This window comes from Bos taurus, chromosome 10 (assembly GCF_002263795.3).
Source record: "Bos taurus isolate L1 Dominette 01449 registration number 42190680 breed Hereford chromosome 10, ARS-UCD2.0, whole genome shotgun sequence".
Classification (NCBI taxonomy): domain Eukaryota; kingdom Metazoa; phylum Chordata; class Mammalia; order Artiodactyla; family Bovidae; genus Bos; species Bos taurus.
In genome coordinates, this window is record NC_037337.1 from 101,913,601 (window position 1) to 101,941,434 (window position 27,834).

At 45.9% G+C, this 27,834-nt stretch overlaps 1 protein-coding gene across 1 annotated transcript in view; it reads right to left on the reverse strand.

Moving 5' to 3' along the window:
* The window catches only part of NRDE2 (NRDE-2, necessary for RNA interference, domain containing), a 48,317-nt gene extending 38,202 nt beyond the window's left edge, over positions 1–10,115 (reverse strand). Inside the window, exon 1 of the mRNA NM_001206507.1 lies at positions 10,021–10,115. Coding sequence (NP_001193436.1) covers positions 10,021–10,078 — 58 coding nt within the window. The 5' untranslated portion in view covers positions 10,079–10,115. The remainder of the gene's footprint in view (positions 1–10,020) is intronic.
* Positions 10,116–27,834: the final 17,719 nt, after the last annotated feature.

A 27,834-nucleotide genomic window follows, 5' to 3' on the forward strand; every position in this document is an offset into this window, starting at 1 on the left:
GGAAGGTGCCAGGCAGAAAAACAGCTTTAGACCCACTGCCTAACAAAACCAGGCAGGAACTAGAAGAACCACATTATCTGAGACTTTACACAAAATAATACGAATCATCGTGAATACTTCAAGTGCAAATCTTTTTGTGATTTGAATAAGTTGATTTGAACTTTATATAAGTTTCTTATATAATTTTATTTCTCCATCACCAGGGAAAATGCTTTGATTCAATTCCATTATAGATAGAGGAGGCTTCCCTGGTGGCTCAGACAGTAAAAAATCTGCCTTCAATACAGGAGACACAGGTTTGATCCCTGGGTTGGGAAAATCCCCTGGAGAAGGAAATGGCAACCCATTCCAGTGTTCCTGTCTGGGAAATCCCATTGACGGAGAAGCCTGGCGGGCTACAGTCCACGGGGTCGCGAAGAGTCGGACACGACTAAAGCACCTCACACACACAGATGAAGGAAAGAAGGAATTGTCACAGATTTAAACTTTAGACACAGATGTTGAGTCACGATTGGATACAATGCCCTTGTTCTGCAGCCATTTATCATTGTGTTATGGGTATCCTCCGCTTTTCTACAGTTCACTTCATGCCACTTTTTTTTCCCAAAAGGCCTACATGAATACCTATTTTCGCTAGCCTAAAGAAATCCAAAGAGGATTTTAGTGCTTACAGGAAAAAAAAAAAAAAGGCAAAAAGCAAAAGGAGCATTCAGCATTCGTGTTGCAGCGAGCACCCCAGGCAGACAGGGGCCCCGCCACACTCGCTCCCCAGGAACCAGGCTCAGCATCTCAGCACCGAGCCGCCACAGCGTGGAACCGTCTCTGCTTTATCAGGATTTACTCTGTGCATCCCTCAGCAAGGTGCGTCCTAAGGTAATCGTTTCTCCACTTAGGGGAGGTGTCACAGGAAAGCTCTGCCTTCCAGGAAAGGAGGAGACCAGTGTAACATAGGCGCACCGACTGTTCCCATGAACAGAGGTGAGCACCACCCTCCAGGGACGCCAATTCCCAAGGACTCCAGGGCTCTATAACGTGTGCATTAGGGAAGGGCGCGCCTCCTTCAAAGAACAGTGCACCAAGCTCCCCATCTGGCTCCTGACAGAGTCTAAGAGCACAAGTTTTCATGCAGAAAGCACCTGGAAATGTGGCTAAGAACTGCACGGAAGACAGCGAGTACAGAGGACCTCCGCAAGGCCAGCCTTCCCAGAGCTAACACACTTGGAAGAGGCCCCGGGGTCCAAGGGGGAACGGGAGCAGCCACGCCCAGCATCACACTGTCACAGCGCGGCTCACAGCCCACGTCCTGGTGCCCGGAGGACTGCGCTCAAACACCGGCGTCCTCGTCTGCTCGCTGCGCAGCCCTGACGAAACACTAGCCCCTCGTCTCTCCCAGGCTGCCCGTCTTCACTGAGGGCCAGCCACCGTTCTGAGTTCTGGAGATGGTCAGTGAGCAGGACATGCCCAGGATGGCCCTCAGGGGGCTGCACACGGGCACTCGGTCACGTGCGGGGAGACGCAGGCCAGTGAAGAGAAAACCCACAGGGACGGTGGCAGCACAGTGCCCTAGTCCAAACTAGGCAGGGTGAGAGACAGCTGCCCGCGAGGACAGCTCGGTGAGACCGAAACGGTGAGAAAACGGTAGGCACCCGCGCTCCTAGGAGGCATCAAGGCAGGGCGGACGGCTTACACAGAGGCCTGAAAGGGAGACGGCGTGACTGTCACGCAGGAGGCGCTGTTATGGCTGAACCTCTGGGGGTGAGAGGAAGTGGGAGCAAAATGGAGCCAGAGAGACTCAGGGGCCTTAAAAGGCCGTGATGGTGTTTGTGTTTACCCAGAGCAACAGAGTCAGGCCTATGGTTCAAAAGCTCAGCAGCAAAGAGTCGTGTTTACGAGAACACATGCTTCATCTCCATCAAAGCCCAGGCCCACCTCGATCCTGGCATGGGTGTGGTGGAGTAGGCCTGGGGCTCCTCAAGTGAGAAGCCAGAGACAGCAGGAGGGTTTCAATGTTGTATGTTGCGGTTTTTTAGTTCTGAAATTAAAATATGCAAAATTTTTTTTAAAAAAAGAGTCCATGATTTTGAAGCTAGATTGCTTGAGCGCAAGTCAAAGCCCAAATCCTGGGCTCTGTGTTTCTGCTTCCTTCTCCTGAAAAATGCTGACGATAGTACTGACTTCATAGAGTTGTTATGAGGATTCAATGACTTAATACGTATTTGTAAACATTTAGACTAGTGAATCGCATATAGTTTATCCATGTGTACTTGATTTAAAATGTGCTGATTTGTGTTGTACAGCAAAGTAACTCCATTATACACACGTGTGTGAAGTCGCTTCAGTCGCTCTTTGCGACCCTACGGACTGCAGCCCGCCAGGCTCAGTGCATGGAATTCTCCAGGCAAGAAGACTGGACTGAATTGCCAAGGCCTTCTCCAGGGGATCTTCCTGCCCCAGGCACTGAACCCACATGTCTTACGTCTCCTACCCTGGCCAGCAGGTTCTCTACCACCAGTACCGCCTGGGAAGCCCCCGCTATGCGCGTCCTGCTTTATATTCTTTTCCATTATACTTTCCCCCAGGGTTCTGAACCCAGTCCCTGAGCCGCTCAGTGGACCTTGCTGTTTATCCACTCTGTACAGAACAGTCTGTATCTACTAACCGCACACTCCCAGCCCACCCACCCCCAGCCCCTTCCCCTGCGGCACCACACGGCTGTTCTCTATCCCCGAGGCCGTTTCTGTCTCACAGACAGGCTCATCTGTGCCACAGTTCAGACTCCACATGTGAGTGACACCACGTGGTGTCTGTCCCTCGCTCGCACCGCTGCAGGTGGCGTTCTCGCGCTCTGGCTGAGCAGTGCCCGCTGTGCGTCTGTGCCGCACCTCCCTCGGCCCTTCACCTGCTGATGAGCAGCCAGGCTGTCTCCACGTCTCGGCTATTGTAACAGTGCTGAAATGAACACTGGGGTACAGCTATCTTTTCAAAGTACTGTCTTCTCCAGATACATGCCTGCAAGTGGGGCTGCTGCTCATATGGTAGTTCTGCTTTTAGTTTTTTAAGGAGCCTCCACAGTGTTCTCCATCGGAGAAGGCGATGGCATCCCACTCCAGAACTCTTGCCTGGAAAATCCCATGGATGGAGGAACCTGGTAGGCTGCAGTCCATGGGGTCGCTGAGGGTCAGACATGACTGAGCAACTTCACTTTCACTTTTCACTTTCATGCATTGGAGAAGGAAATGGCAACCCACTCCAGTGTTCTTGCCTGGAGAATCCCAGGGATGGGGGAGCCTGGTGAGCTGCTGTCTATGGGGTCGCACAGTGTCGGACACGACTGAAGCGACTCAGCAGCAGCAGCAGCAGCAGCCACAGTGTTCTCCATGGTGGCCTCCAAACTGACATTCCCACCTGCAGAGTAGGAGGGTTCCCTTTTCTCCACCCCCTCTCCAGCGTTTGTTATTTGTAGACTTTTTGATGATGGCTATTCTGACCCGTTTGAGTTGGTACCTGATTGTAATTTTGATTTGCTTTTCTCTAATAATTAGCAATGCTGAGCATCTCTTCATTGTGCCTATTGGCCATCAGTATGTCTTCTTTATAGAAACGTCTACTTAGGTCTTCTGACCACTTTTCAACTGGGTCCTGTAGCTTTTGTTGTTGAATAATATATGAGCTATTTGTATGTTTCAGAAATTAAGCCATTGTCAGCTGTGTCATTAGCAATTATTTGCTATCATTCTGCGGAGTGTCTTTTCCTTTTGTCTATGGTTTCCTTTGCTGTGCAAAAGCCTGTACGTTTAATTAGGTCCCATTTGTTTTCTGTTTATTTTTATTGCCCTGGGAGACTGCCTAAGAAAACACTGGTAACATTTATGTCAGAGACGGCTTCCCTGATGACTCAGTTGGTAAAGAATCTGCCTGCAAAGCTGGAGACAAAGTTCGATTCCTGGGTCGGGAAGATCCGCTGGAGAAGGGACAGGCTACCCACTCCAGTATTTTGGGGCTTCCCTTGTGGCTCAGCTGGTAAAGACTCCGCCTGCAATGCGGGAGACCTGGGTTCAATCCCTGGGTTGGGAAGATCCCCTGGAGAAGGGAAAAGACTAATCACTCCAGTATTCTGGCCTGGAGAATTCCACGGACTGTATAGTCCCTAGGGTTGCAAAGAGCTGGACATGACTGAGTGACTTTCACTTTCATGTCAGAAACACATGAACTTACCAGGCAGCTCAGTGGGTAAAGAATCTGCCTGCAATGCAGAAGAGCCAAGTTCAACCCTTGGGTTGGGAAGATCCTCTGGAGAAGGAAATGGCAGCCCACTCCAGTATTCCTGCCTAGAGAACCCCACAGACAGAGGAGCCTGCCAGACTAAAGTCCATTGGGTTGCAGAGTCAGACACGACTGAGCGACTGAGTACAAGAGCACAGTCTCATTCATACATTCATGAGCCTCATCTCTTTCATCCCAACTCTGTCCAGATGTCTGACTCCCAGGCAACAATGTTTTATTAGAGTAGACAATCCTCATCAATCTGATGATGCAGAAAGAAAAGCTCAAGAACTGGAAGGATCACACCCTGGGGGCTCTCTGCTGCTCCTAACACAAGGGAGGCGCTGGACACCTGTTTGTTGAGAGAATGAATTCTGCTGAACTCAGCCTCCCCAAAACACTTACTAACTATGATGCCTACTTTAATCCTGGCTTAACTCTTAACAGAACTGAGAGAGTGGAGGACACAGCCTCTCTCACTGGCTTTGGTATTGCTGCCCAAGAGTTGTGCTGTTTTTGTTTTTGTTTTTTTTAATTAAAACTGCACACATCAGTACTAACACCATCGTACATTTTCATAACACTTCACAGTATAAGGCCAAAGATAAAGTACCTCTGTTTTTAACAGCAAAACACCAGAAACAGTCTAATGTCCTTAAGAGGGACTGACAGAATAAAGTCAGTGACAGTCACTTGATGGAGTACTAGGTACCAGCCAAAAGAACTGAGAAAGATTTATATACGCCAGTGTAGAATGATCTCTGGGATTTAAGGCAAAATGCAGAATACTCTGCAATTAAGAAACAGAAATGGGGGGTGGGGATAAACTTGGGACTTGGCATTAACAGATACATACTATATGTAAAATAGAGAAACATCGAGAACCTACTGTACAGCACAGAGAACCACATTCTGTAAAAACTGTAATGGAAAAAACCTGAAAAAGAACATATATATTTAGCTGAATCACCCTGCTGTACACCTCAAACATGGTAAATCAACTATACTTTAAAGAAGAAAACGAAGGGAAATGCAGTTGCTCATATTAAGGATAAAAAAAAAGGAAGGATACCACTGTCTAATAAAAGTTCTAACCGGTAGGAGAAGGTTGGAGAACAGAGATGGAAGTTTTTTAGGTGAAAGACCCACGGGCAGCTTCATAACGGATGTAACAGGCTGTCCAGGAACCCACTGGTCCATCTTACCCACTAAGGGAGAGGAAACCAGGCAGCACAGCCTCATGATTTGGATCAATGCCAAGTGCAGAGCAAACCCAATGAGGTATTTTCAAACTGAACCTAACTCTCTCAATCTAACCACCAGCTTCCATGAAATTCTACTGTTAACACTGTTCATGGGCTTCTCAAGGCAAGAATACTGAAGTGTCTTGCCATTCCCTTCTCCAGTGGACCACATCCTGTCAGAACTCTCCACCATGACCCGTCCGTCTTGGGCGGCCCTACACGGCATGGCTCATAGTTTCATTGAGTTAGACAAGGCTGTGGTCCATGTGATCAGATGGGTTAGTTTTCTGTGATTGGGGATTTCAGTCCGTCTGCCCTCTGATGGAGAACGATAAGAGCTTAGTGGAAGGTGCCTGATGGGAGAGACTGACTGAGGGGACACTGGGCCTTGTTCTGATGGGCAGGCCAAGCTCAGTAAATCTTTAATCCAATTTTCTGTTGATGGGTGGGGCTGTGTTCCCTCCCTGCTATTACAGATAGGACACTGAAAGATGAACTCCCCAGGTCCGCAGGTGCCCAATATGCTACTGGAGATCAGTGGAGAAATAACTCCAGAAAGAATGAAGAGCCAAAGCAGTAACACTCAGTTGTGGATGTGACTGGTGATGGAAGTAAAGTCTGATGCTGTAAAAAGGAATACTGCATAGGAACCTTGAATGTTAGGTCCATGAATCAAGGCAAATTGGAAGTGGTCAAACAGGAGATGGCAAGAGTGAACGTCCACAGTTTAGAAATCAGTAAACTAAAATGGACCGCAATGGGTTAAATAGTAGATAGTAGTGTATCTACTACTGCGGGCAGGAATCCCCCAGAAGAAATGGAGCAGCCATCATAGTCAACAAGAGAGTCCAAAATGCAGTACCTGGATGCAATCTCAAAAATGACAGAATGATCCCCGTTGTTTCCCAGACAAACCATTCAACAGCACAGTAATCCAAGTCTATGCCCTGACAAGTAATGCTGAAGAAGCTGATGTCGAACGGTCCTATGAAGACCTACAAGACCTTCTAGAACTAACACCCAAAAGAGATGTTCTTTTCATTATAGGGGACTGGAATGCAAAAGTAGGAAATCAAGAAATACCTGGAGTAACAGGCAAATTTGGCCTTGGAGTACAGAATGAAGCAGGGCAAAGGCTAATAGTGTTCTGCCAAGAGAACACACTGGTCATAGCAAACACCCTCTTCCAACAACACAAGAGAAGGCTCTGCACATGGACATCACCAGATGGGTCAATAATGAAATCAGACTGATTATATTCTTTGCAACCAAAGATGGAGAAGCTCCCTAAGTCAGCAAAAACAAGACCGGGAGCTGACTGTGGCTCAGATCATGAACTCCTTATTGACAAATTCAGACTGAAATTGAAGCAAGTAGGGAAATCCACTAGACCATTCAGGTATGGCCTAAACCAAATCCCTTACGATTATACAGTGGAAGTGAGAAATAGATTCAAGGGATTAAATCTGATAGAGTGCCTGAAGAACTATGGACAGAGGTTCGCGACATTCTACAGGAGGCAGGAATCAAGACCGTCTCCAAGAAAAAGAAATGCAAAATTCCAAATGGTTGTCTGAGGAGGCCTTACAAATAGCTGTGAAAAGAGAAGCGAAAGGCAAAGGAGAAAAGGAAAGATATAAGCATCTGAATGCAGAGTTCCAAATAATAGCAAGGAGAGATAAGAAAGCCTTACTCAGTGATCAGTGCAAAGAAATAGAGGAAAACAATAGAATGGGAAAGACTAGACAGCTCCTCAAGAAAGTAAGAGATACCAAGGAAACATTTCATGCAAAGATGGGCTCGATAAAGGACAGAAATGGTATGGGCCTAACAGAAGCAGAAGATATTAAGAAGAGGTGGCAAGAATACACAGAAGAACTATACAAAAAAAGATTTTCATGACCCAGATAATCACAATGGTGTGATCACTCACCTAGAGCCAGACATCCTGGAATTCAAAGTCAAGTGGGCCTTAGGAAGCATCACCATGAACAAAGCTAGTGGAGGTGATGGATTTCCAGTTGAGCTATTTCAAATCCTGAAAGATGATGCCATGAAAGTGCTGCACTCAATATGCTAGCAAATTTGGAAAACTCAGCAGTGGCCAAAGGACTGGTAAAAGTCAGTTTTCATTCCAATCCCAAAGAAAGGCAATGCCAAAGAATGCTCAAACTATCACACAATTGTACTCATCTCACACACTGGCAAAGTAATGCTCAAAATTCTCCAAGCCAGGCTTCAACAGTACTTGAACCATGAACTTCCAGATGTTCAAGCTGGATTTAGAAAAGGCAGAGGAACCAGAGATCAAATTGCCAACATCCACTGGATCATCGAAAAAGCAAGAGAGTTCCAGAAAAACATCTATTTCTGCTTTATTGACTATGCCAAAGCCTTTGACTGTGTGGATCACAATAAACTGTGGAAAATTCTTCAAGAGATGGCAATACCAGACCACCTGACTCGCCTCCTGAGAAATCTGTATGCAGGTCAAGAAGCAACAGGTAGAAATGGACACAGAACAGACTAGTTCCAAATAGGAAAAGGAGTATGTCAAGGCTGTATATTGTCACCCTGCTTATTTAACTTACTCTTTGCGACCCCATGGACTGTAGCCTACCAGGCTCCTCTGTCCATGGGATTTTCCAGGCAATAGTCCTGGAGTGGATTGCCATTTCCTTCTCCAGTGGATCTTCCCACCCAGGCATCGAACCTGGGTCTACTGCATTGTAGACAGACGCTTTACCGTCTGAGCCACCAGGGAAGTCCCATGTGCAGAGTACATCATGCCAAATGCCAGGCTGGATGAAGCACAAGCTGGAATCAAGATTGCTGGCAGAAATATCAATAACCTCAGATATGCAGATGACACCACCCTTATGGCAGAAAGTGAAGAAGAACTAAAGAGCCTCTTGATGAAAGTGAAAGAGGGGAGTGGAAAAGTTAGCTTAAAGCTCAACATTCAAAAAACTAAGATCATGGCATCTGCCCCATCACTTCATGGCAAAGAGATGGGGAAACAATGGAAACAGTGACAGACTTTATTTTATTGGGTTCTAAAATCACTGCAGATGGTGACTGCAGCCATGAAATTAAGATGCTTGCTCCTTAGAAGAAAAGCTATGACCAACCTAGACAGCATATTAAAAAGCAGAGACATTACTTTGCTAACAAAGGTCCGTCTAGTCAAAGCTATGGTTTTTCCAGTAGTCATGTATGGATGTGAGAGTTGGTCCATAAAGAAAGCTGAGGACTGAAGAATTGATGCTTTTGAACTGTGGTGTTGGAGAAGACTCTTGAGAGTCCCTTGAACAGCAAGGAGATTCAACCAGTCCATCCTAAAGGAGATCAGTCCTGAATATTCATTGGAAGGTCTGATGCTGAAGCTGAACTTCCAATACTTTGGCCACCTGATGTGAAGAACTGACTCACTGGAAAAGACCCTGATGCTGGGAAAGATTGAAGGCGGGATAAGGAGACGGTTGGATGGCATCACCGACTCAGTGGACATGAGTTTGACAAGCTCCGGAAGTTGGTGATGGACTGGGAGGCCAGGTGTGCTGCAGTCCATGGGCCCGCAGACAGTCGGTCACGACTGAGCGACTGAATTGAACTGAACTGATAGGAAATTCTAGGGTAGACAGGGGCTTCCATGGTGGCTCAGAGGTAAAAGAATCCGCCTGCCAATGCTAGAGGCCTGGAGACGTGGGTTTGATCCCTGGTTGGGAAGATCCCCTGGAGGAGGTCTAGGCAGCCCACTCCAGTATTCTTGCGGGGAGAACCCCGTGGATAGAGGAGCCTGGTGGGCGACAGTCCGTGGGGTCACAGAGGTGGACACGACTGAGGCACTGGGTAGAGAAGCATGTTAGGACACCATAAGGATTTGGTGGAAAACGTCTGTCGGACAAAGGACCCAGTTTCCTCACTGTGTGCCACAATTTTTAACAATGCAGAGCTCCTGGGAATGTTTAAGGCTTGAATAAAGTATGTAACACCGTTACCGCGCCTACAGTCAGCCTTCAGTAAATAGATGCCAGTGCTTATTCCCAGCAGCTGCGCCCACTACGTTTGATTGGGCTTCGGACCCTAATTTTCTAGCTCTGGTTCGGCCAAAAGACAGCCACCCAGCGATTCAGAAATAAGTAAAACGGGGAAGAAAGCAAGCTGTAATGAAGCACACCCAGCACTTGCATCAGGAGTCTCCCCCGTGAAAACACCACTGCTTCCGTTTCACAGGTGAAGTAACCGTGCCTCGGGAAGAAAGCGGGGCGCAAAGACACGGCTATACAGAAGCCCCCGGCCCGCGGCCTCTCCCGCCTCTCTCCCACTCTGGACGCTACAACTCCGGCCCAGAAGCGCGCCGAGAGGCCGTCCTCCCAGAAGGCCCTGCAGCGCCGCGGAGAACTCTGGGATACAAGCGGATAAACAAACCCAAGGCAAGCGCCGAGAGCCGGCCCAAGGGACGCCCCTCCAAGCCCGCCGAGCGCCTTCTTCATCCCTCCTGGGGGCTCACCTTTCCTCCCGCTGTCCGGAGCCTCGGCGACACCTGCAAAGGCGGGGAAGAGCGCCATGGTCACAGGCCGCGCCGCCTCCTCACCCCACAAAGATGGCACCGGGAGCCCGAGGCCGGCAGTAAGGCCGTTGCGGTGGCGGTGCACTCTGGGAAGTGTGGTTTTCTCTGTCGCTCCCTGAGCCTAGTCCTCAGCCATGGGGGCGGGGCGGAATAAAAAAGGGGCGGAACGAAAAGGGCGGGGCGGGGCGGGGCGGGGGCGGAAGGGATCGCCTCCCAGTCATTAGTACCTGCTTGCTTCTTTGAGAACCAGGAAATTCTGAGAGTGGAGGTGCCAGTTCTTCAGAGCAGAAAGTTCTAGGAATTTGGAATTCGGATTCCGCGCCTGAGTTTACACCCTGACTTACTGAGTGAGTCAAGTTAATCAGATTCCCCAAGCTTTTTTTTTTATGAAATAAAAATTCATATTTTAAGGCAAGATAGAAATTGAAACGAAAATTTTCTCTACCCGTTGTACCTCCTCCCTCCCCACTAGTGTGCATTGTGTATGTGCATTTTGCATTAAGGAGCCCTTCCCAGTGACAGAAGGACTTCCCAAGAGGCTCAGTGGGTAAAGAATCTGCCTGCAATGCAGGAGACCAGGGTTTGATCCCTGAGTGGGGAAGATCCCCTGGAGAAGGAAATGGCAACCCACACCAGTACTCTTGCCTGGAGAATACCAGGGACAGAAGAGCCTGGTGGGCTAAAGTCTGTTGGGTTGCAAAGAGTCAGACACGACTGAGTGACTTGAATGCAAGCACACAGTCTCATTCTCTCTTCCGATGACAGAAATACCTGCTCAGTCATGACCATCAGTTTATTTTGTGTGTTTGTTTTTCTGATGCCAACTAGGTAATTCCTTAGAAGATAACATTCCTTTCACAGTCCTGTAAGGGAGTCACCGATGACCCACCACACAGCTTTTAAGTGCAGACTTCTTTGGTGAAGTCTATATACAATGCCAACATGTCATTTCCCTCAAAGATGGTGACTGGTGCAGAACAGACTGGTCAGGGGAACTTGGGAGAACACTGGGTCACATATTATGGAAATTCTTGGCTTAAATGCATACTTATGACTTTATTAGTGTTACTAGCTATTTTATTTATATTCTGCCTAATCTATAAAATCATTTCTTGCATTTCACAATGAGTGACTGAGCCTCAGATAAAGTGATGTGATTAGATGATCTGAAGTGATTGATCAAACACATAGTTCTATAAGATCAAAGCTCGTAATATTCTAGATATGGGAAGAAGCAGCAAGAGAGGACGGTTTCCTGAACTGTAGCAGACTAGTAAGACAGGCTGTCCAGGGCTTCCCTGGTGCTCTGGTGGTTAAGAATCTTCCTGCTGATGCAGGGGACATAGGTTCTATCCCTGGCCCAGAAGGATCCCACATATCTCAGAGCAACCAAGCCTGCATGCCCAAACTATGTGAGTTAAAGCACGGGAGCCCCAGAGCCGCAACCACTGAGCCCGTGTGCCGCAACTACTGAAGTCCACATGCCTGGAGCCTGTGCTCCGCAGCAAGAGGGACCACTGCAAGGAGGAGCCAGAGCACCGCAATGAGAGTGAGTCCTGCTTGCCACAACTGAAGAAGGCCACGTGCAGCAGTGAAAGACCAGCGCAGCTAAAAGTAAATAAAAGACTTAAAGACAGGCAATCCAGAGGCTTTTGGTTACTATTAAAGGAGCCTACTCCAGTAACAGTGCATTGAGTGGACTATCGGGTAAATCTTTTCCTAACCTGGGAATGAGCATTCCTAGCTCACGACAAACTGGTCATGAAATGCCTCCCAAACCTTGGTCACAATTCAAACCAAAAGGGTGGGGACTGTAAAATAAAGAATGTCGCCCACCATCCAGTTCTACAAGAATCAAGTCACTAGGCACTAAAGCCACTAAAAGGAATTTGTGAAAGGAATTCAGGGCAAGTATCAGGATGAGACTGCTCTGGGAGAACGGGACGGAACTGACCCTCAGGTAGTTAGAGGTTTTCAGAAGACAATTTTATGAACCCAATTTCTTGCATCTTCTTATACTTAGAAAAGCACTAAAAACATTAACTAAGATATCTGTTCTTCCCAAATAGCAGTAACATTCTACCAAGATGAGAGGTAATTGCATGTAAGAAAGGGAAAGTATTAGTCGCTCAGTCGTGTCCAACTCTTTGTGACCTCACGGACTGTAGCCCAGCAGGCTCCTCTCTCCATGGGGATTCTCCAGGCAAGAATACTGGAGTGGGTTGCCATTCCCTTCTCCAAGGGCTGTTCCCAACCCAGGAGTTGAACATGGATCTCCTGCATTGCAGGCAGATTCTTTACCATCTGAGCCACCGGGGAAGGCCTGATTGCACGTAACCATTCACCAAAATCACATACATGCTGCCTCTTCCTATACCTCTTCAGAACAGTTCTCAGAGTTATCTGGGAGATCATCTCCCGGATTACAATCCTCAGGTTGACTCAAACAAAATTTTCCATTTCTTTCCTAGATTGACTATTGATTATTTTTGTGTGTGTGGACAGTTTCCTCTGCAAAATGTTTAGAAGGTTAAATGAGCACAGAGGTAAAGTGCTTAGACTGGTACCTGGCTCATCAAACGCACTTAATACAAGTTAGCTATTACGTGAGTTGGGACTGCCAAGTCTGACTCAAAGCTGTGTGAAATAGCCAAACTTCAAACAATGTATCATTTTGAATATGTTAGGAATGTAAAAGAATTCAAGGTCCTCTCAAGCTCAAAGATTTTTGCTGGTTAGAGAATATGTTCACCCACTTATGAACTATTCTTGACTTAGGGAAAAAATGAATGTAATGGAGACTGCTCCCAGAAGTATATGGTGAAGGAACAACTTAGAGTTCATACTATCTAGCACCCCTCCCCTTGGAGCTCCCTGGAGGCTCAGATGGTAAGGCATCTGCCTGCAACGCAGGAGACCCAGGTTCGAACTCTGGGTCAGGACGATGGCCTGGAGAAGGAAATGGCAACCCACTCCAGTGTTGCTGCCTGGAGAGTCCCATGGACAGAAGAGCCGATGGCCTGGAGAAGGAAATGGCAACCCACTCCAGTGTTGCTGCCTGGAGAGTCCCATGGACAGAAGAGCCTGGCAGGCTGCAGTCCACGGGGTTGCAAAGAGGCGGACATGACTGAACGATGAACATTTCATTTCATTTTACTGTCTAGAAGCAATCAGCCAAATTTAGAGAGTGGGAAATTATAGGAAACAGCCCAGTTTCTTCAATGAATCAGCATCTTTAAGGGTATGAGAGACTGCAATAGATTAAAAGAGGTTAGGGTTGTATCAACCAAATGAGATATATGGCCCCATTATGATTCTGGTTGGGAAAATTGTAAAAGGACCTTTTTTGAGATACATGGTAAAATTAAAAATGGATGGGGTATTAGATGGCATCCGGTCCCACCACTTCATGGGAAATAGATGGGGAAACAGTGGAAACAGTGTCAGACTTTATTTTTCTGGGCTCCAAAATCACTACAGATGGTGACTGCAGCCATGAAATTAAAAGACGCTTACTCCTTGGAAGGAAAGTTATGACCAACCTAGATAGCATATTGAAAAGCAGAGACATTACTTTGCCAACAAAGGTTCATCTAGTCAAGGCTATGGTTTTTCCTGTGGTCATGTATGGATGTGAGAGTTGGACTGTGAAGAAGGCTGAGCACCGAAGAATTGATGCTTTTGAACTGTGGTGTTGGAGAAGACTCTTGAGAGTCCCTTGGACTGCAAGGAGATCCAACCAGTCCATTCTGAAGGAGATCAGCCCTGGGATTTCTTTGAAAGGAATGATGCTAAAGCTGAAAATCCAGTACTTTGGCCACCTCATGCGAAGAGTTGACTCATTGGAAAAGACTCTGATGCTGGGAGGGATTGGGGGCAGGAGGAGAAGGGGATGACAGAGGATGAGATGGCTGGATGGCATCACTGACTCAATGTACGTGAGTTTGAGTGAACTCCGGGAGTTGGTGATGGAAAGGGAGGCCTGGCGTGCTGTAATTCATGGGGTCGCAAAGAGTCAGACACGACTGAGCAACTGATCTGATCTGATTAGATGACATCAAGTAATTCTTGTTAAATCTGTTAGATATACTAACGTACTATGGCACTGAGGTTACTTTTTTAAAGTTCTTACATGTTAGAGATACATACTGAAAAGCTCCAATACTTTGGCCACCTGAAGTGAAGAACTGACTCATTGGAAAAGACCCTCATGCTGGGAAAGATTGAAGGCAGGAGGAGAAGGGGATGACAAAGGATGAGATGGTTGGATGGCATCACCAACTCGATGGACATGAGCTTGAGCAAGGTCCAGGAGTTGGTGATGGACAGGGAGGTCTGCCAGTCCATGGGGTCGCAAAGAGTCAGACACGACTGAGTCACTGAACTGAACTGAAATATATTGGGGGTGAGGAGAATTCCAGGGAGCTCAGAGATCTTTAGTTAGGAAATGCATTAAGAACCAGAGAAGCAAATCTGCCGCTTTGAGGTTCTATCAAAATCTCCGGCTCTAAGTCACCTCAATTAATTGGGGCAGCTCCTCTCTCCCTTAGCAGGTCCCCTCCATCGCCATCTTCCCCAGTGTTTGGTATCCTTCCACTCCAGAAAAACAGGTTTAGAAGAATCAGGACCATACCAGTAAAATGTCTGTCATCAGGAGGGATCTGGGTAGGGACCTTCCTGGTGGTCTGGTGTTCCAGACTCTGTGCTCCCAGTTCAGGGACCCAGGTTTAATCCCTGGTCAGGGAACCAGACCACACATGCCTCAACTAAGGATGCCCCGTGCCACAGTGAAGACTGAAGATCCCACATGCCCGCAGTTAAGGCCTGGTGCAGCCAAGTAAGTAAATGTGAGAAAGACTAAGAGGAAGCTATCTGGACATATTTGGTATTTTCTCTACTATGGATGTGTGAGAAAACTTGAGACCTAAGAGACCCTTATAAGAACAATTTAAAAGTGTGTAAATGAGTAATTGCTTTAGACTTCTGCTTCTAAGTCAAAAGCTTGTATAGTTTAGGCAAAGTTTCAGAAGATGTAATGATTTAAAGTTTGCCATACTTTTAGGTATAATTCATTAGCTTTGTAAAAATCAATACTTGAAGAAGATTGAGTATTTTGGGGTAAAGGAAATACCCAAAGAGAAAGTAAAATGTATTAAATTTATAAATTTATGTAAAATGTATAAATGCTGAGCAGAGGTCAGCAAACTTTTTCTTAAAGGGCCAGAGAGTAAATATTTTAGGTTTTGTGGGCCAGAGGGTCTGTGCCACAACTCCTGGTTTCTGCCACTGTATTGGCAAAGCAGCCAGAAATAATAAATATATAAATGAATGGGCATGGCTGTGTTCTAATAAAACTTTATTTACAAAAATAAATGGCAAGCCCACAGACTGTCATTTGCCTACTCCAAGAGGTCCTATATTTTGTTGAGAAGTGTTTCATTTGCAACCTTTATAAACTGAGAGCAAACATTATTCAAGTTTCCTAAAAATTATTGCTAAAAAATAAGTTATGTAATCTGAACTTGAACGTTTTAAGGCATTGTTCTACAATTAAATATTCCTTTATACCCAACAACCAGTTTTCAGGAAATCAAGGGACAAAGGAACATCTTAAACACCAGTAGGGGATAGAATCAGCACAACTCTGATGGTGGGAAACCGTGGAGCGGACTACCTGGTTTCATCAACAAATAAACTACAAGGAAAAAACAATAATAATAAAGCAAGGAGCCAAAAGGGAAAGAGACTTGAAGGACTTCACAAGTGGTCCAGCGATTAAGAGTCCAGCTGCCAATGAGGGGACACTGATTTGATCCCTGGTCTGGGAAGATCCCACATGCCTCGGGTCAGCTAAGCCCCCACACCACTGAGCCTGCGCTCGAGATCCTGGGAGCCGCAGCTGAGCCCGCTTGCCCTAAGGCCCAGGCTCCCCACAGAGGAAGCCGCCACAATGAGAAGCCCATGCCCTGCAACCAGAGAAAGCCCCATGCAGCAGTGAAAGCCCTGCACAGCCAGAGATAAATAACAAGTGGTAAATAAAAATGTTAACGGAGAAGGCAATGGCACCTCACTCCAGTACTCTTGCCTGGAAAATCCCATGGGTGGAGGAGCCTGGTAGGCTACAGTCCATGGGGTCGCTAGGAGTCAGACACGACTGAGCGACTTCCCTTTCACTTTTCACTTTCATGCATTGGAGAAGGAAATGGCAACCCACTCCAGTGTTCTTGCCTGGAGAATCCCAGGGACGGTGGAGCCTGGCGGGCTGCTGTCTATGGGGTCACACAGAGTCGGACACGACTGACTCGACTTAGCAGCAGCAGCAAAAATGTTAAAGTAAATAAAAGAAATTTGAGGGGCATACTGACCAAAAGTAATGCTGAGATCTTATTTGGATTCTGATTCAAACAAACTGTATAAGTAAAATGAGGACATTTATGAAACAGCTGAGAATTTGAACACTGGATATTTGACAAAATTAAGGGATTATTGTTCAGACTTTATGGACATGATAAAGGAGTTACAGTTATATATTTTTAAAGGCTCCATATCTTTTAGAAATACCTGCTGAAATGTTTGCAGGAAAAGTAGTGTGAGGCCTGAAAGAACAGTGAAAGTGAAGTCGCTCAGTCGTGTCTGACTCTTTCTGACCCCATGGACTGTAGCCTAGCAGGGTCCTCGGTCCATGGGATTTTCCAGGCAAGAGTACTGGAGTGGGTTGCCATTTCCTTCTCCAAGGCCTAGCATTAGGCCTAGGATTGGCAAATGTGAGAGCGAGTTAATGGGTGAGAATATGGTTGAAAGAGCATTGGCCCTTAGTTGATAGTTGTTAAAGCTGGGTAATATTTCATGGGAAATAGATGGGAAGCAGTGGAAACAGTGTCAGACTTTATTTTGGGGGGCTCCAAAATCACTGCAGATGGTGATTGCAGCCATGAAATTAAAAGACACTTACTCTTTGGAAGGAAAGTTATGACCAATCTAAATAGCATATTAAAAAACAGAGGCATGACTTTGCCAACAAAGGTCCGTCTAGTCAAGGCTATGGTTTTTCCAGTAGTCAGGTATGGATATGAGAGTTGGACTGTGAAGAAAGCTGAGTGCTGAAGAATTGATGCTTTTGAACTGTGGTGTTGGAGAATACTCTTGAGAGTCCCTTGGACTGCAAGGAGATCCAACCAGTCCATCCTAAAGGAGACCAGTCCTGGGTGTTCATTGGAAAGACTGATGCTGAGGCTGAAACTCCAATACTTTGGCCACCTCATGCGAAGAGTTGACTCATTGGAAAAGACCCTGATGCTGGGAGAGATTGGGGGCAGGAAGAGAAAGGGACGACAGAGGATGAGATGGCTGGATGTCATCACTGACTCGATGGACGTGAGTCTGAGTGAACTCTAGGAGTTGGTGATAGACAGGGAGGCCTGGCGTGCTGAGATTCATGGGGTCACAAAGAGTTGGACACGACTGAGCGACTGAACTGAACTGAAAGCTGGGTAAGAACTGACTTGTTAGAAAAGACACTGATGTTGGGAAAGACAAAAGCCGGGAGAAGGGGACGACAGAGGATGAGATGGTTGGATGGCATCACCGACTCAATGGACATGAGTTTGAACAAGCTCTGGAAGTTGGTGATGGACAGGGAAGCTTGGCATGCTGCAGTCCATGGGGTTGCAAAGAGTCAGACATGACTGAGTGAGTGAACTGAACTGAAAGCTGGGTAATGTGAATGCAGCAGGAAGACTATTTTGCCTTTTTTGTTAGGTATATTGAAGTGTTTCATAATACAAAATTTTTAAACTAGAAATTAAAAGGCTTAGTTTTAAAAAAGCATAGCAGTAAAAAGGAACAACCTCTTGACAGACACAGCGACATGAATGAGTCTAAAACTCTGTGCTGGGTAAGAAAAGCCAGGCAGAGAAGAGTACTTACTGGATGATTCAACGTGAATGAGTCTAAAACTCTGTGCTGGGTAAGAAAAGCCAGGCAGAGAAGAGTACTTACTGGATGATTCAACGTGAATGAGTCTAAAACTCTGTGCTGGGTAAGAAAAGCCAGGCAGAGAAGAGTACTTACTGGATGATTCAACGTGAATGAGTCTAAAACTCTGTGCTGGGTAAGAAAAGCCAGGCAGAGAAGAGTACTTACTGGATGATTCAACGTGAATGAGTCTAAAACTCTGTGCTGGGTAAGAAAAGCCAGGCAGAGAAGAGTACTTACTGGATGATTCAACGTGAATGAGTCTAAAACTCTGTGCTGGGTAAGAAAAGCCAGGCAGAGAAGAGTACTTACTGGATGATTCAACGTGAATGAGTCTAAAACTCTGTGCTGGGTAAGAAAAGCCAGGCAGAGAAGAGTACTTACTGGATGATTCAACGTGAATGAGTCTAAAACTCTGTGCTGGGTAAGAAAAGCCAGGCAGAGAAGAGTACTTACTGGATGATTCAACGTGAATGAGTCTAAAACTCTGTGCTGGGTAAGAAAAGCCAGGCAGAGAAGAGTACTTACTGGATGATTCAACGTGAATGAGTCTAAAACTCTGTGCTGGGTAAGAAAAGCCAGGCAGAGAAGAGTACTTACTGGATGATTCAACGTGAATGAGTCTAAAACTCTGTGCTGGGTAAGAAAAGCCAGGCAGAGAAGAGTACTTACTGGATGATTCAACGTGAATGAGTCTAAAACTCTGTGCTGGGTAAGAAAAGCCAGGCAGAGAAGAGTACTTACTGGATGATTCAACGTGAATGAGTCTAAAACTCTGTGCTGGGTAAGAAAAGCCAGGCAGAGAAGAGTACTTACTGGATGATTCAACGTGAATGAGTCTAAAACTCTGTGCTGGGTAAGAAAAGCCAGGCAGAGAAGAGTACTTACTGGATGATTCAACGTGAATGAGTCTAAAACTCTGTGCTGGGTAAGAAAAGCCAGGCAGAGAAGAGTACTTACTGGATGATTCAACGTGAATGAGTCTAAAACTCTGTGCTGGGTAAGAAAAGCCAGGCAGAGAAGAGTACTTACTGGATGATTCAACGTGAATGAGTCTAAAACTCTGTGCTGGGTAAGAAAAGCCAGGCAGAGAAGAGTACTTACTGGATGATTCAACGTGAATGAGTCTAAAACTCTGTGCTGGGTAAGAAAAGCCAGGCAGAGAAGAGTACTTACTGGATGATTCAACGTGAATGAGTCTAAAACTCTGTGCTGGGTAAGAAAAGCCAGGCAGAGAAGAGTACTTACTGGATGATTCAACGTGAATGAGTCTAAAACTCTGTGCTGGGTAAGAAAAGCCAGGCAGAGAAGAGTACTTACTGGATGATTCAACGTGAATGAGTCTAAAACTCTGTGCTGGGTAAGAAAAGCCAGGCAGAGAAGAGTACTTACTGGATGATTCAACGTGAATGAGTCTAAAACTCTGTGCTGGGTAAGAAAAGCCAGGCAGAGAAGAGTACTTACTGGATGATTCAACGTGAATGAGTCTAAAACTCTGTGCTGGGTAAGAAAAGCCAGGCAGAGAAGAGTACTTACTGGATGATTCAACGTGAATGAGTCTAAAACTCTGTGCTGGGTAAGAAAAGCCAGGCAGAGAAGAGTACTTACTGGATGATTCAACGTGAATGAGTCTAAAACTCTGTGCTGGGTAAGAAAAGCCAGGCAGAGAAGAGTACTTACTGGATGATTCAACGTGAATGAGTCTAAAACTCTGTGCTGGGTAAGAAAAGCCAGGCAGAGAAGAGTACTTACTGGATGATTCAACGTGAATGAGTCTAAAACTCTGTGCTGGGTAAGAAAAGCCAGGCAGAGAAGAGTACTTACTGGATGATTCAACGTGAATGAGTCTAAAACTCTGTGCTGGGTAAGAAAAGCCAGGCAGAGAAGAGTACTTACTGGATGATTCAACGTGAATGAGTCTAAAACTCTGTGCTGGGTAAGAAAAGCCAGGCAGAGAAGAGTACTTACTGGATGATTCAACGTGAATGAGTCTAAAACTCTGTGCTGGGTAAGAAAAGCCAGGCAGAGAAGAGTACTTACTGGATGATTCAACGTGAATGAGTCTAAAACTCTGTGCTGGGTAAGAAAAGCCAGGCAGAGAAGAGTACTTACTGGATGATTCAACGTGAATGAGTCTAAAACTCTGTGCTGGGTAAGAAAAGCCAGGCAGAGAAGAGTACTTACTGGATGATTCAACGTGAATGAGTCTAAAACTCTGTGCTGGGTAAGAAAAGCCAGGCAGAGAAGAGTACTTACTGGATGATTCAACGTGAATGAGTCTAAAACTCTGTGCTGGGTAAGAAAAGCCAGGCAGAGAAGAGTACTTACTGGATGATTCAACGTGAATGAGTCTAAAACTCTGTGCTGGGTAAGAAAAGCCAGGCAGAGAAGAGTACTTACTGGATGATTCAACGTGAATGAGTCTAAAACTCTGTGCTGGGTAAGAAAAGCCAGGCAGAGAAGAGTACTTACTGGATGATTCAACGTGAATGAGTCTAAAACTCTGTGCTGGGTAAGAAAAGCCAGGCAGAGAAGAGTACTTACTGGATGATTCAACGTGAATGAGTCTAAAACTCTGTGCTGGGTAAGAAAAGCCAGGCAGAGAAGAGTACTTACTGGATGATTCAACGTGAATGAGTCTAAAACTCTGTGCTGGGTAAGAAAAGCCAGGCAGAGAAGAGTACTTACTGGATGATTCAACGTGAATGAGTCTAAAACTCTGTGCTGGGTAAGAAAAGCCAGGCAGAGAAGAGTACTTACTGGATGATTCAACGTGAATGAGTCTAAAACTCTGTGCTGGGTAAGAAAAGCCAGGCAGAGAAGAGTACTTACTGGATGATTCAACGTGAATGAGTCTAAAACTCTGTGCTGGGTAAGAAAAGCCAGGCAGAGAAGAGTACTTACTGGATGATTCAACGTGAATGAGTCTAAAACTCTGTGCTGGGTAAGAAAAGCCAGGCAGAGAAGAGTACTTACTGGATGATTCAACGTGAATGAGTCTAAAACTCTGTGCTGGGTAAGAAAAGCCAGGCAGAGAAGAGTACTTACTGGATGATTCAACGTGAATGAGTCTAAAACTCTGTGCTGGGTAAGAAAAGCCAGGCAGAGAAGAGTACTTACTGGATGATTCAACGTGAATGAGTCTAAAACTCTGTGCTGGGTAAGAAAAGCCAGGCAGAGAAGAGTACTTACTGGATGATTCAACGTGAATGAGTCTAAAACTCTGTGCTGGGTAAGAAAAGCCAGGCAGAGAAGAGTACTTACTGGATGATTCAACGTGAATGAGTCTAAAACTCTGTGCTGGGTAAGAAAAGCCAGGCAGAGAAGAGTACTTACTGGATGATTCAACGTGAATGAGTCTAAAACTCTGTGCTGGGTAAGAAAAGCCAGGCAGAGAAGAGTACTTACTGGATGATTCAACGTGAATGAGTCTAAAACTCTGTGCTGGGTAAGAAAAGCCAGGCAGAGAAGAGTACTTACTGGATGATTCAACGTGAATGAGTCTAAAACTCTGTGCTGGGTAAGAAAAGCCAGGCAGAGAAGAGTACTTACTGGATGATTCAACGTGAATGAGTCTAAAACTCTGTGCTGGGTAAGAAAAGCCAGGCAGAGAAGAGTACTTACTGGATGATTCAACGTGAATGAGTCTAAAACTCTGTGCTGGGTAAGAAAAGCCAGGCAGAGAAGAGTACTTACTGGATGATTCAACGTGAATGAGTCTAAAACTCTGTGCTGGGTAAGAAAAGCCAGGCAGAGAAGAGTACTTACTGGATGATTCAACGTGAATGAGTCTAAAACTCTGTGCTGGGTAAGAAAAGCCAGGCAGAGAAGAGTACTTACTGGATGATGCAACATGAATGAATCTAAAACTCTGTGCTGGGTAAGAAAAGCCAGGCAGAGAAGAGTACTTACTGGATGATTCAACGTGAATGAGTCTAAAACTCTGTGCTGGGTAAGAAAAGCCAGGCAGAGAAGAGTACTTACTGGATGATTCAACGTGAATGAGTCTAAAACTCTGTGCTGGGTAAGAAAAGCCAGGCAGAGAAGAGTACTTACTGGATGATGCAACATGAATGAATCTAAAACTCTGTGCTGGGTAAGAAAAGCCAGGCAGAGAAGAGTACTTACTGGATGATTCAACGTGAATGAGTCTAAAACTCTGTGCTGGGTAAGAAAAGCCAGGCAGAGAAGAGTACTTACTGGATGATTCAACGTGAATGAGTCTAAAACTCTGTGCTGGGTAAGAAAAGCCAGGCAGAGAAGAGTACTTACTGGATGATGCAACATGAATGAATCTAAAACTCTGTGCTGGGTAAGAAAAGCCAGGCAGAGAAGAGTACTTACTGGATGATTCAACGTGAATGAGTCTAAAACTCTGTGCTGGGTAAGAAAAGCCAGGCAGAGAAGAGTACTTACTGGATGATGCAACATGAATGAATCTAAAACTCTGTGCTGGGTAAGAAAAGCCAGGCAGAGAAGAGTACTTACTGGATGATTCAACGTGAATGAGTCTAAAACTCTGTGCTGGGTAAGAAAAGCCAGGCAGAGAAGAGTACTTACTGGATGATGCAACATGAATGAATCTAAAACTCTGTGCTGGGTAAGAAAAGCCAGGCAGAGAAGAGTACTTACTGGATGATTCAACGTGAATGAGTCTAAAACTCTGTGCTGGGTAAGAAAAGCCAGGCAGAGAAGAGTACTTACTGGATGATGCAACATGAATGAATCTAAAACTCTGTGCTGGGTAAGAAAAGCCAGGCAGAGAAGAGTACTTACTGGATGATTCAACGTGAATGAGTCTAAAACTCTGTGCTGGGTAAGAAAAGCCAGGCAGAGAAGAGTACTTACTGGATGATGCAACATGAATGAATCTAAAACTCTGTGCTGGGTAAGAAAAGCCAGGCAGAGAAGAGTACTTACTGGATGATTCAACGTGAATGAGTCTAAAACTCTGTGCTGGGTAAGAAAAGCCAGGCAGAGAAGAGTACTTACTGGATGACTCTGTTGATGTAAAATTCTAGAAAATGCAAATTAACGTATAGTGACAGAAAAAGAATTAGTGGTTTCCTGGCTCTGAGCGCAGAGGGAAGGATATTCTATGTTGGGGGAGGTACGGAGGATCTCTTGGGGGTGATAAAAATGTTCTGTGTCTTAATTGTGGTAGTAGTGGTTTCATGGACATGTAACCATGTGTTTTTTTTTTAAGCTTAAAGCTTTTTTTGTTTTTAAACCTTACACTGCTGCTGCTAAGTCGCTTCAGTCGTGTCCGACTCTGCGACCCCATAGACGGCAGCCCACCAGGCTCCCCCGTCCCTGGGATTCTCCAGGCAAGAACACTGGAGTGGGTTGCCATTTCCTTCTCCAATGCATGAAACTGAAAAGTGAAAGTGAAGTCGCTCAGTTGTGTCTGACCCTCAGAGACCCCATGGACTGCAGCGCACCAGGCTCCCCCGTCCATGGGGCTTTCCAGGCGAGAAAAACTTTACACTAAGGTTTTGAATTTGTTATTTCAATAAACTGAACACTAATCTTTTAAACTAGGGCTCAGTAAACTTTCTGAAAAGGGTCACATAGAAATTATTTTAGACATTCCAGAACATACGGTCTCTATGGCAACTGAAATTTGAATTTTCACATGTCATAAAATATTATTCTCCTTTCTATTTTTCCCAACATTTGCAAATGTAAAAACCATTCTTAACTCATGGGTCATGCAAATCAGGGCGGGCCAGTCTGACGCTCACAGTCTGCCGGGCCGTGCTAAGTCACTTCAGTCGTGTCCGACTCTGTACGACCCCAGCCTGCCAGTCTCCTCTCCCATGGAATTCTCCAAGAGTCCTGGAGTGGATCGCCGTGCCCTCCTCCAGGGGATCTTCCCAACCCAGGGATGGAACCTGCATCTCTTCAGTCTCCTGTACCGGCAAGCAGGTTCTTGACCACTAACACCACATGGATAGCTCATTGGACCCTTGCAAACTTTTTACTGTTAAACAAAAATAAAAGTAAACTTTTGAATGTCTTCTCTGCACAGGAAAAACTACCCCAGAAATCTTGACCTCAATAAAGTGAACAGACTGGCCATGAAGAATGAAAAAGACATCGGCATGAGACAGGGGTTGAAAACCACAGAGAAGAGTCTTTAAGCAATGCTGTTGGAGACGCAACACGAACAAAGACTGTCAAGAGGCAGTTAGACACCAAGCAGGCAGGTGTGTGCACGCAGTACTTGTTTTCTGGTAAAATAGCACCTACATAATTCACAACAAGGACATCAAACCAGTCAATCCTAAAGCAAATCAATCCTGAATATTCACTGGAAGGACTGACGCTAAAGCTGAAGCTTCAGTACTTCGGCCACCTGATGCGAAGAGCCGACTTGTTGGAAAAGCCCCTGAGGCTGGGAAAGATTGAAGGCAAAAGGAGAAGGGGCGGCAGAGGATGAAATTGTTAGATAGCATCACTGACTCAGTGGATATGAATTTGAGTGAATTCCAGGAGATAACAGAGAAGAGAGGAACCTGGTGTGCTGCCGTCCATAGGGTCTCAAAGAGGTGGACGTGACTTTTCAACTGAGCAACAACAAACCTTAGGAAAAAGACAAGGTAATGGACACTTCTTGTTCTGGTTCCTTTGCCTTCTCTTTGCTGAACCCACAGGTGGTCCTGTCAGTACAACGTAGCCTTGCTGCTCTGGCCCCATCTGATTGGCCAGGGTAAGGATGTGACCAAACCGGCCACGTCTTCAGTTGGTCGGTGCTCAACCCAGCTCTGACTCAAGCTAGGCCAAGCAAGGTTCTTTTCTAGGAATTTTGGAGCTAGAACTGAAAAAGAGAAACTGGTCTCTCTTTGTGTGTCTGGACTGCAAGATATTATAGTCCAGGAGCTGGTGGACAAGCAGAGAAAAGCTACCTGTGGAGAGAGAAGGATGAAAGCAGATATGAGTTGAAGTAGAGGGATACAGAGGTTTTAGAATTCTGAACCTAGTTGTTCCCGGAGCCTCGGTTCTATGCGTGGATTCTGGAAACACCACAGTATCTCTCTCATCATGGATCCCTCTTTCAGTTAAGCAGATGCCACGTGACTTACTGCAAGAGTCCTAAATGATACAGAGTGAATGAGCGAATGAATGAGTACATGCAACATTTCCACACTGAGGGCCATAACCCCAGAGCCTAGAGGTGTCCAGTTAGTTTCAGTGATGGTGAGACTTTTAAACTGGTATGAATAGCACAGAAGGGAAACCTCACTAAAATGGAGTTGGGAGGCCAGAAGGGTCTCTCATGCACCTACCACTTAGTCTCAATTACAGGAAGAACTGTCTACTAGAGACCCCAGTAGAAGAACCATCAAGAAGGAGCCAGCAATTACATGTGCCAATAGGAAGAAGACAGACATTGTGTCTGCGAGAAGAAATCCAATACTCCAGCACCGCAGCCAATGAGAAACTGTCCTTCCCCCAAACTCATACTGTTCTCTGATTGTATGTTCTCTCATACTGTTCTCATACTGTTCTCTAATTATTGTTGTTCAGTCACAAAGTCATGCCCAGCTCTTTTCGACCCCATGGACTACAGCGAGCCAGGCTTCCCTGTCCTTCATTATCTCATCCACCCCTCCCAGTGTCCGCCTTTTCCCTATAAAATGACCTTCCTCCCCTTTGTTTATTGGACTTACATATGGCTTTGGCTATAGCTTGCTTGTCCCGAATTGCAGTTCCTCCTTTATTCCCAAATAAACCTTTTTTTGTGCATTGAATAACTGACTTTTATTTTTATTTCTTTTGATTTATTTTTAATTGAAGGATAATTATTTTACAGTGTTGGTTTGATTTCTGCCATACATCAGTATGAATTAACCGTATGTCCTTCCCTCTTGAGACCCCCTCCCACCTCCCATCTCCCGCCCTTTCCCACCCTTCTAGGGTGCCACGGAGCCCCAGTTTGAGTTCCCTAACAGACTCTTATTTTTAAGGTCAACATTGGTCTATGCCAAACGTGAAAACTAACTCTTTCATCTTGAGAAGGATGGAATCTTCACCGACTAACTCAGTAAACTGGAGTAACAAGTCGATCAACTCTTTCAACCATATGGAATTTTCTGTCAGTCCCTGTGCGGTAGAAGAAAGACAGTGTGCCTTTGGAAACCAGAGATAAAAGACTGGAAGCCACCGCGTCCCTGTGATCTGCTTTTTTTGGGGGGAAGCAGGGGTGGCGTGTCTTGGGTCGGGGTGCGTAACATGTGGACGCAGCCCCAAGCAGTAGCTCTTCTGTCAGAGCTGGACGGGCCTGTTTACACCTGATCACGCTCAGTCACTCGTGTGTGTCCAGCTCAGTCCTGTCTGACTCTCTGTGACCCCACGGACTGTGGCCCACCAGCCTCCTCCGTCCATGGGACTCTCCAGGCAAGAATACTGGAGTGGTAGCCACTGCCTCCTCCAGGGGGTCTTCCCACCCCAGGGATCGAACCTGCGTCTCCTGCGTCTCCTCCATTGCAGGTGGACTCCTTACCACTGAGCCGTCAGGCAAGCCCGTTATTGCTGACTCTCGTCCCTAATTTCTGTGTCCTGTGTGTAAAGAATCGTCTGCCAATGCAGGAGACACAGGAGACTCGGGTTTCATCCCTGGGTGGGGAAGATCCCCTGGAGGAGGCATGGCAACCCACTCCAGAATTCTTGCCTGGAGACTCCCATGGACAGAGAGCCTGGCGGGCTGTGGTCCACAGGGTCACAAAGAGTCAGACACGACTGAGCGACTAAGCCACCACTGCCGCCGACCAGGTAGAACGTGTACACAAATTGTTAGAAAATAGATGACAACCGACTGGTGAAGGTATAAAGTAACACTGGAATTCAGAGGACGGGAGCGATGACGGGGGAGACAGGGTCGCGGAGAGTCAGACACGAATGAAGCAGCCGAGCACACACATACACGTTAGCAATAACACTTGGTAACGATGTTAGCCTTTTAGAACGGTCTTTAGGAGGACACTCAGGTTTCCTCTCCTATAAGGGGGCTCTGTGGTCAGGCTGAGGGCATTACCTAAGAGCCTCGGAGAAAAGGGATTCTAACTACGTATTTAAAAGGTTATGTGAATTTTCCTGGGTAGCTTACTCAAACTAACATTTCTCCCCAGTTCAGTTCGGTTCAGTTCAGTCGCTCAGTCATGTCTGACTCTTTGCGACCCCGTGAACTGCAGCACACCAGGCTTCCCTGTCCATCACCAACTCCCGGAGTTTACCCAAACCCATGTCCATCGAGTCGGTGATGCCATCCAACCATCTCATCCTCTGTCGCCCCCTTCTCCTCCTGCCCTCAATCTTTCCCAGCATTAGGGTCTTTTCAAATGAGTCAGCTCTTCGCATCAGATTTCTCCCCAAGGTACCCTGAAAGAGTTTTCTAGTCTGTTATGAGTAGAGCTCTTCCAGAAAATGGTATGTTTTATAAATTAAGCTTATAATGAAAGGGATCAGTGAAACAGCACAAGTCTTTCATTCTTTTTAAATAATGTTTAATAAGCAAATACCTAAATCCCCAATATTCAGGGTACATTTCTTTGACTAGGAAAGTGTCATTTTTAAGAATTGGAAGTTTCCATTCAAACCTTCCTTTATCCTGTTGACTTTTCTCTCCCTAGTGATTCTCCAGGCTTGTGGTGTCTTGTTTTTTAAGTATGGGGCAAGTGTGGCTGGTTTTTCTGTTCCCCTCTTATTCCCTTCTGCACTTCTCTTTTCACTGCCTCCTGTCATTTCCAAAAGAACAAAAGTGTGCATTTTTTTCCTCCA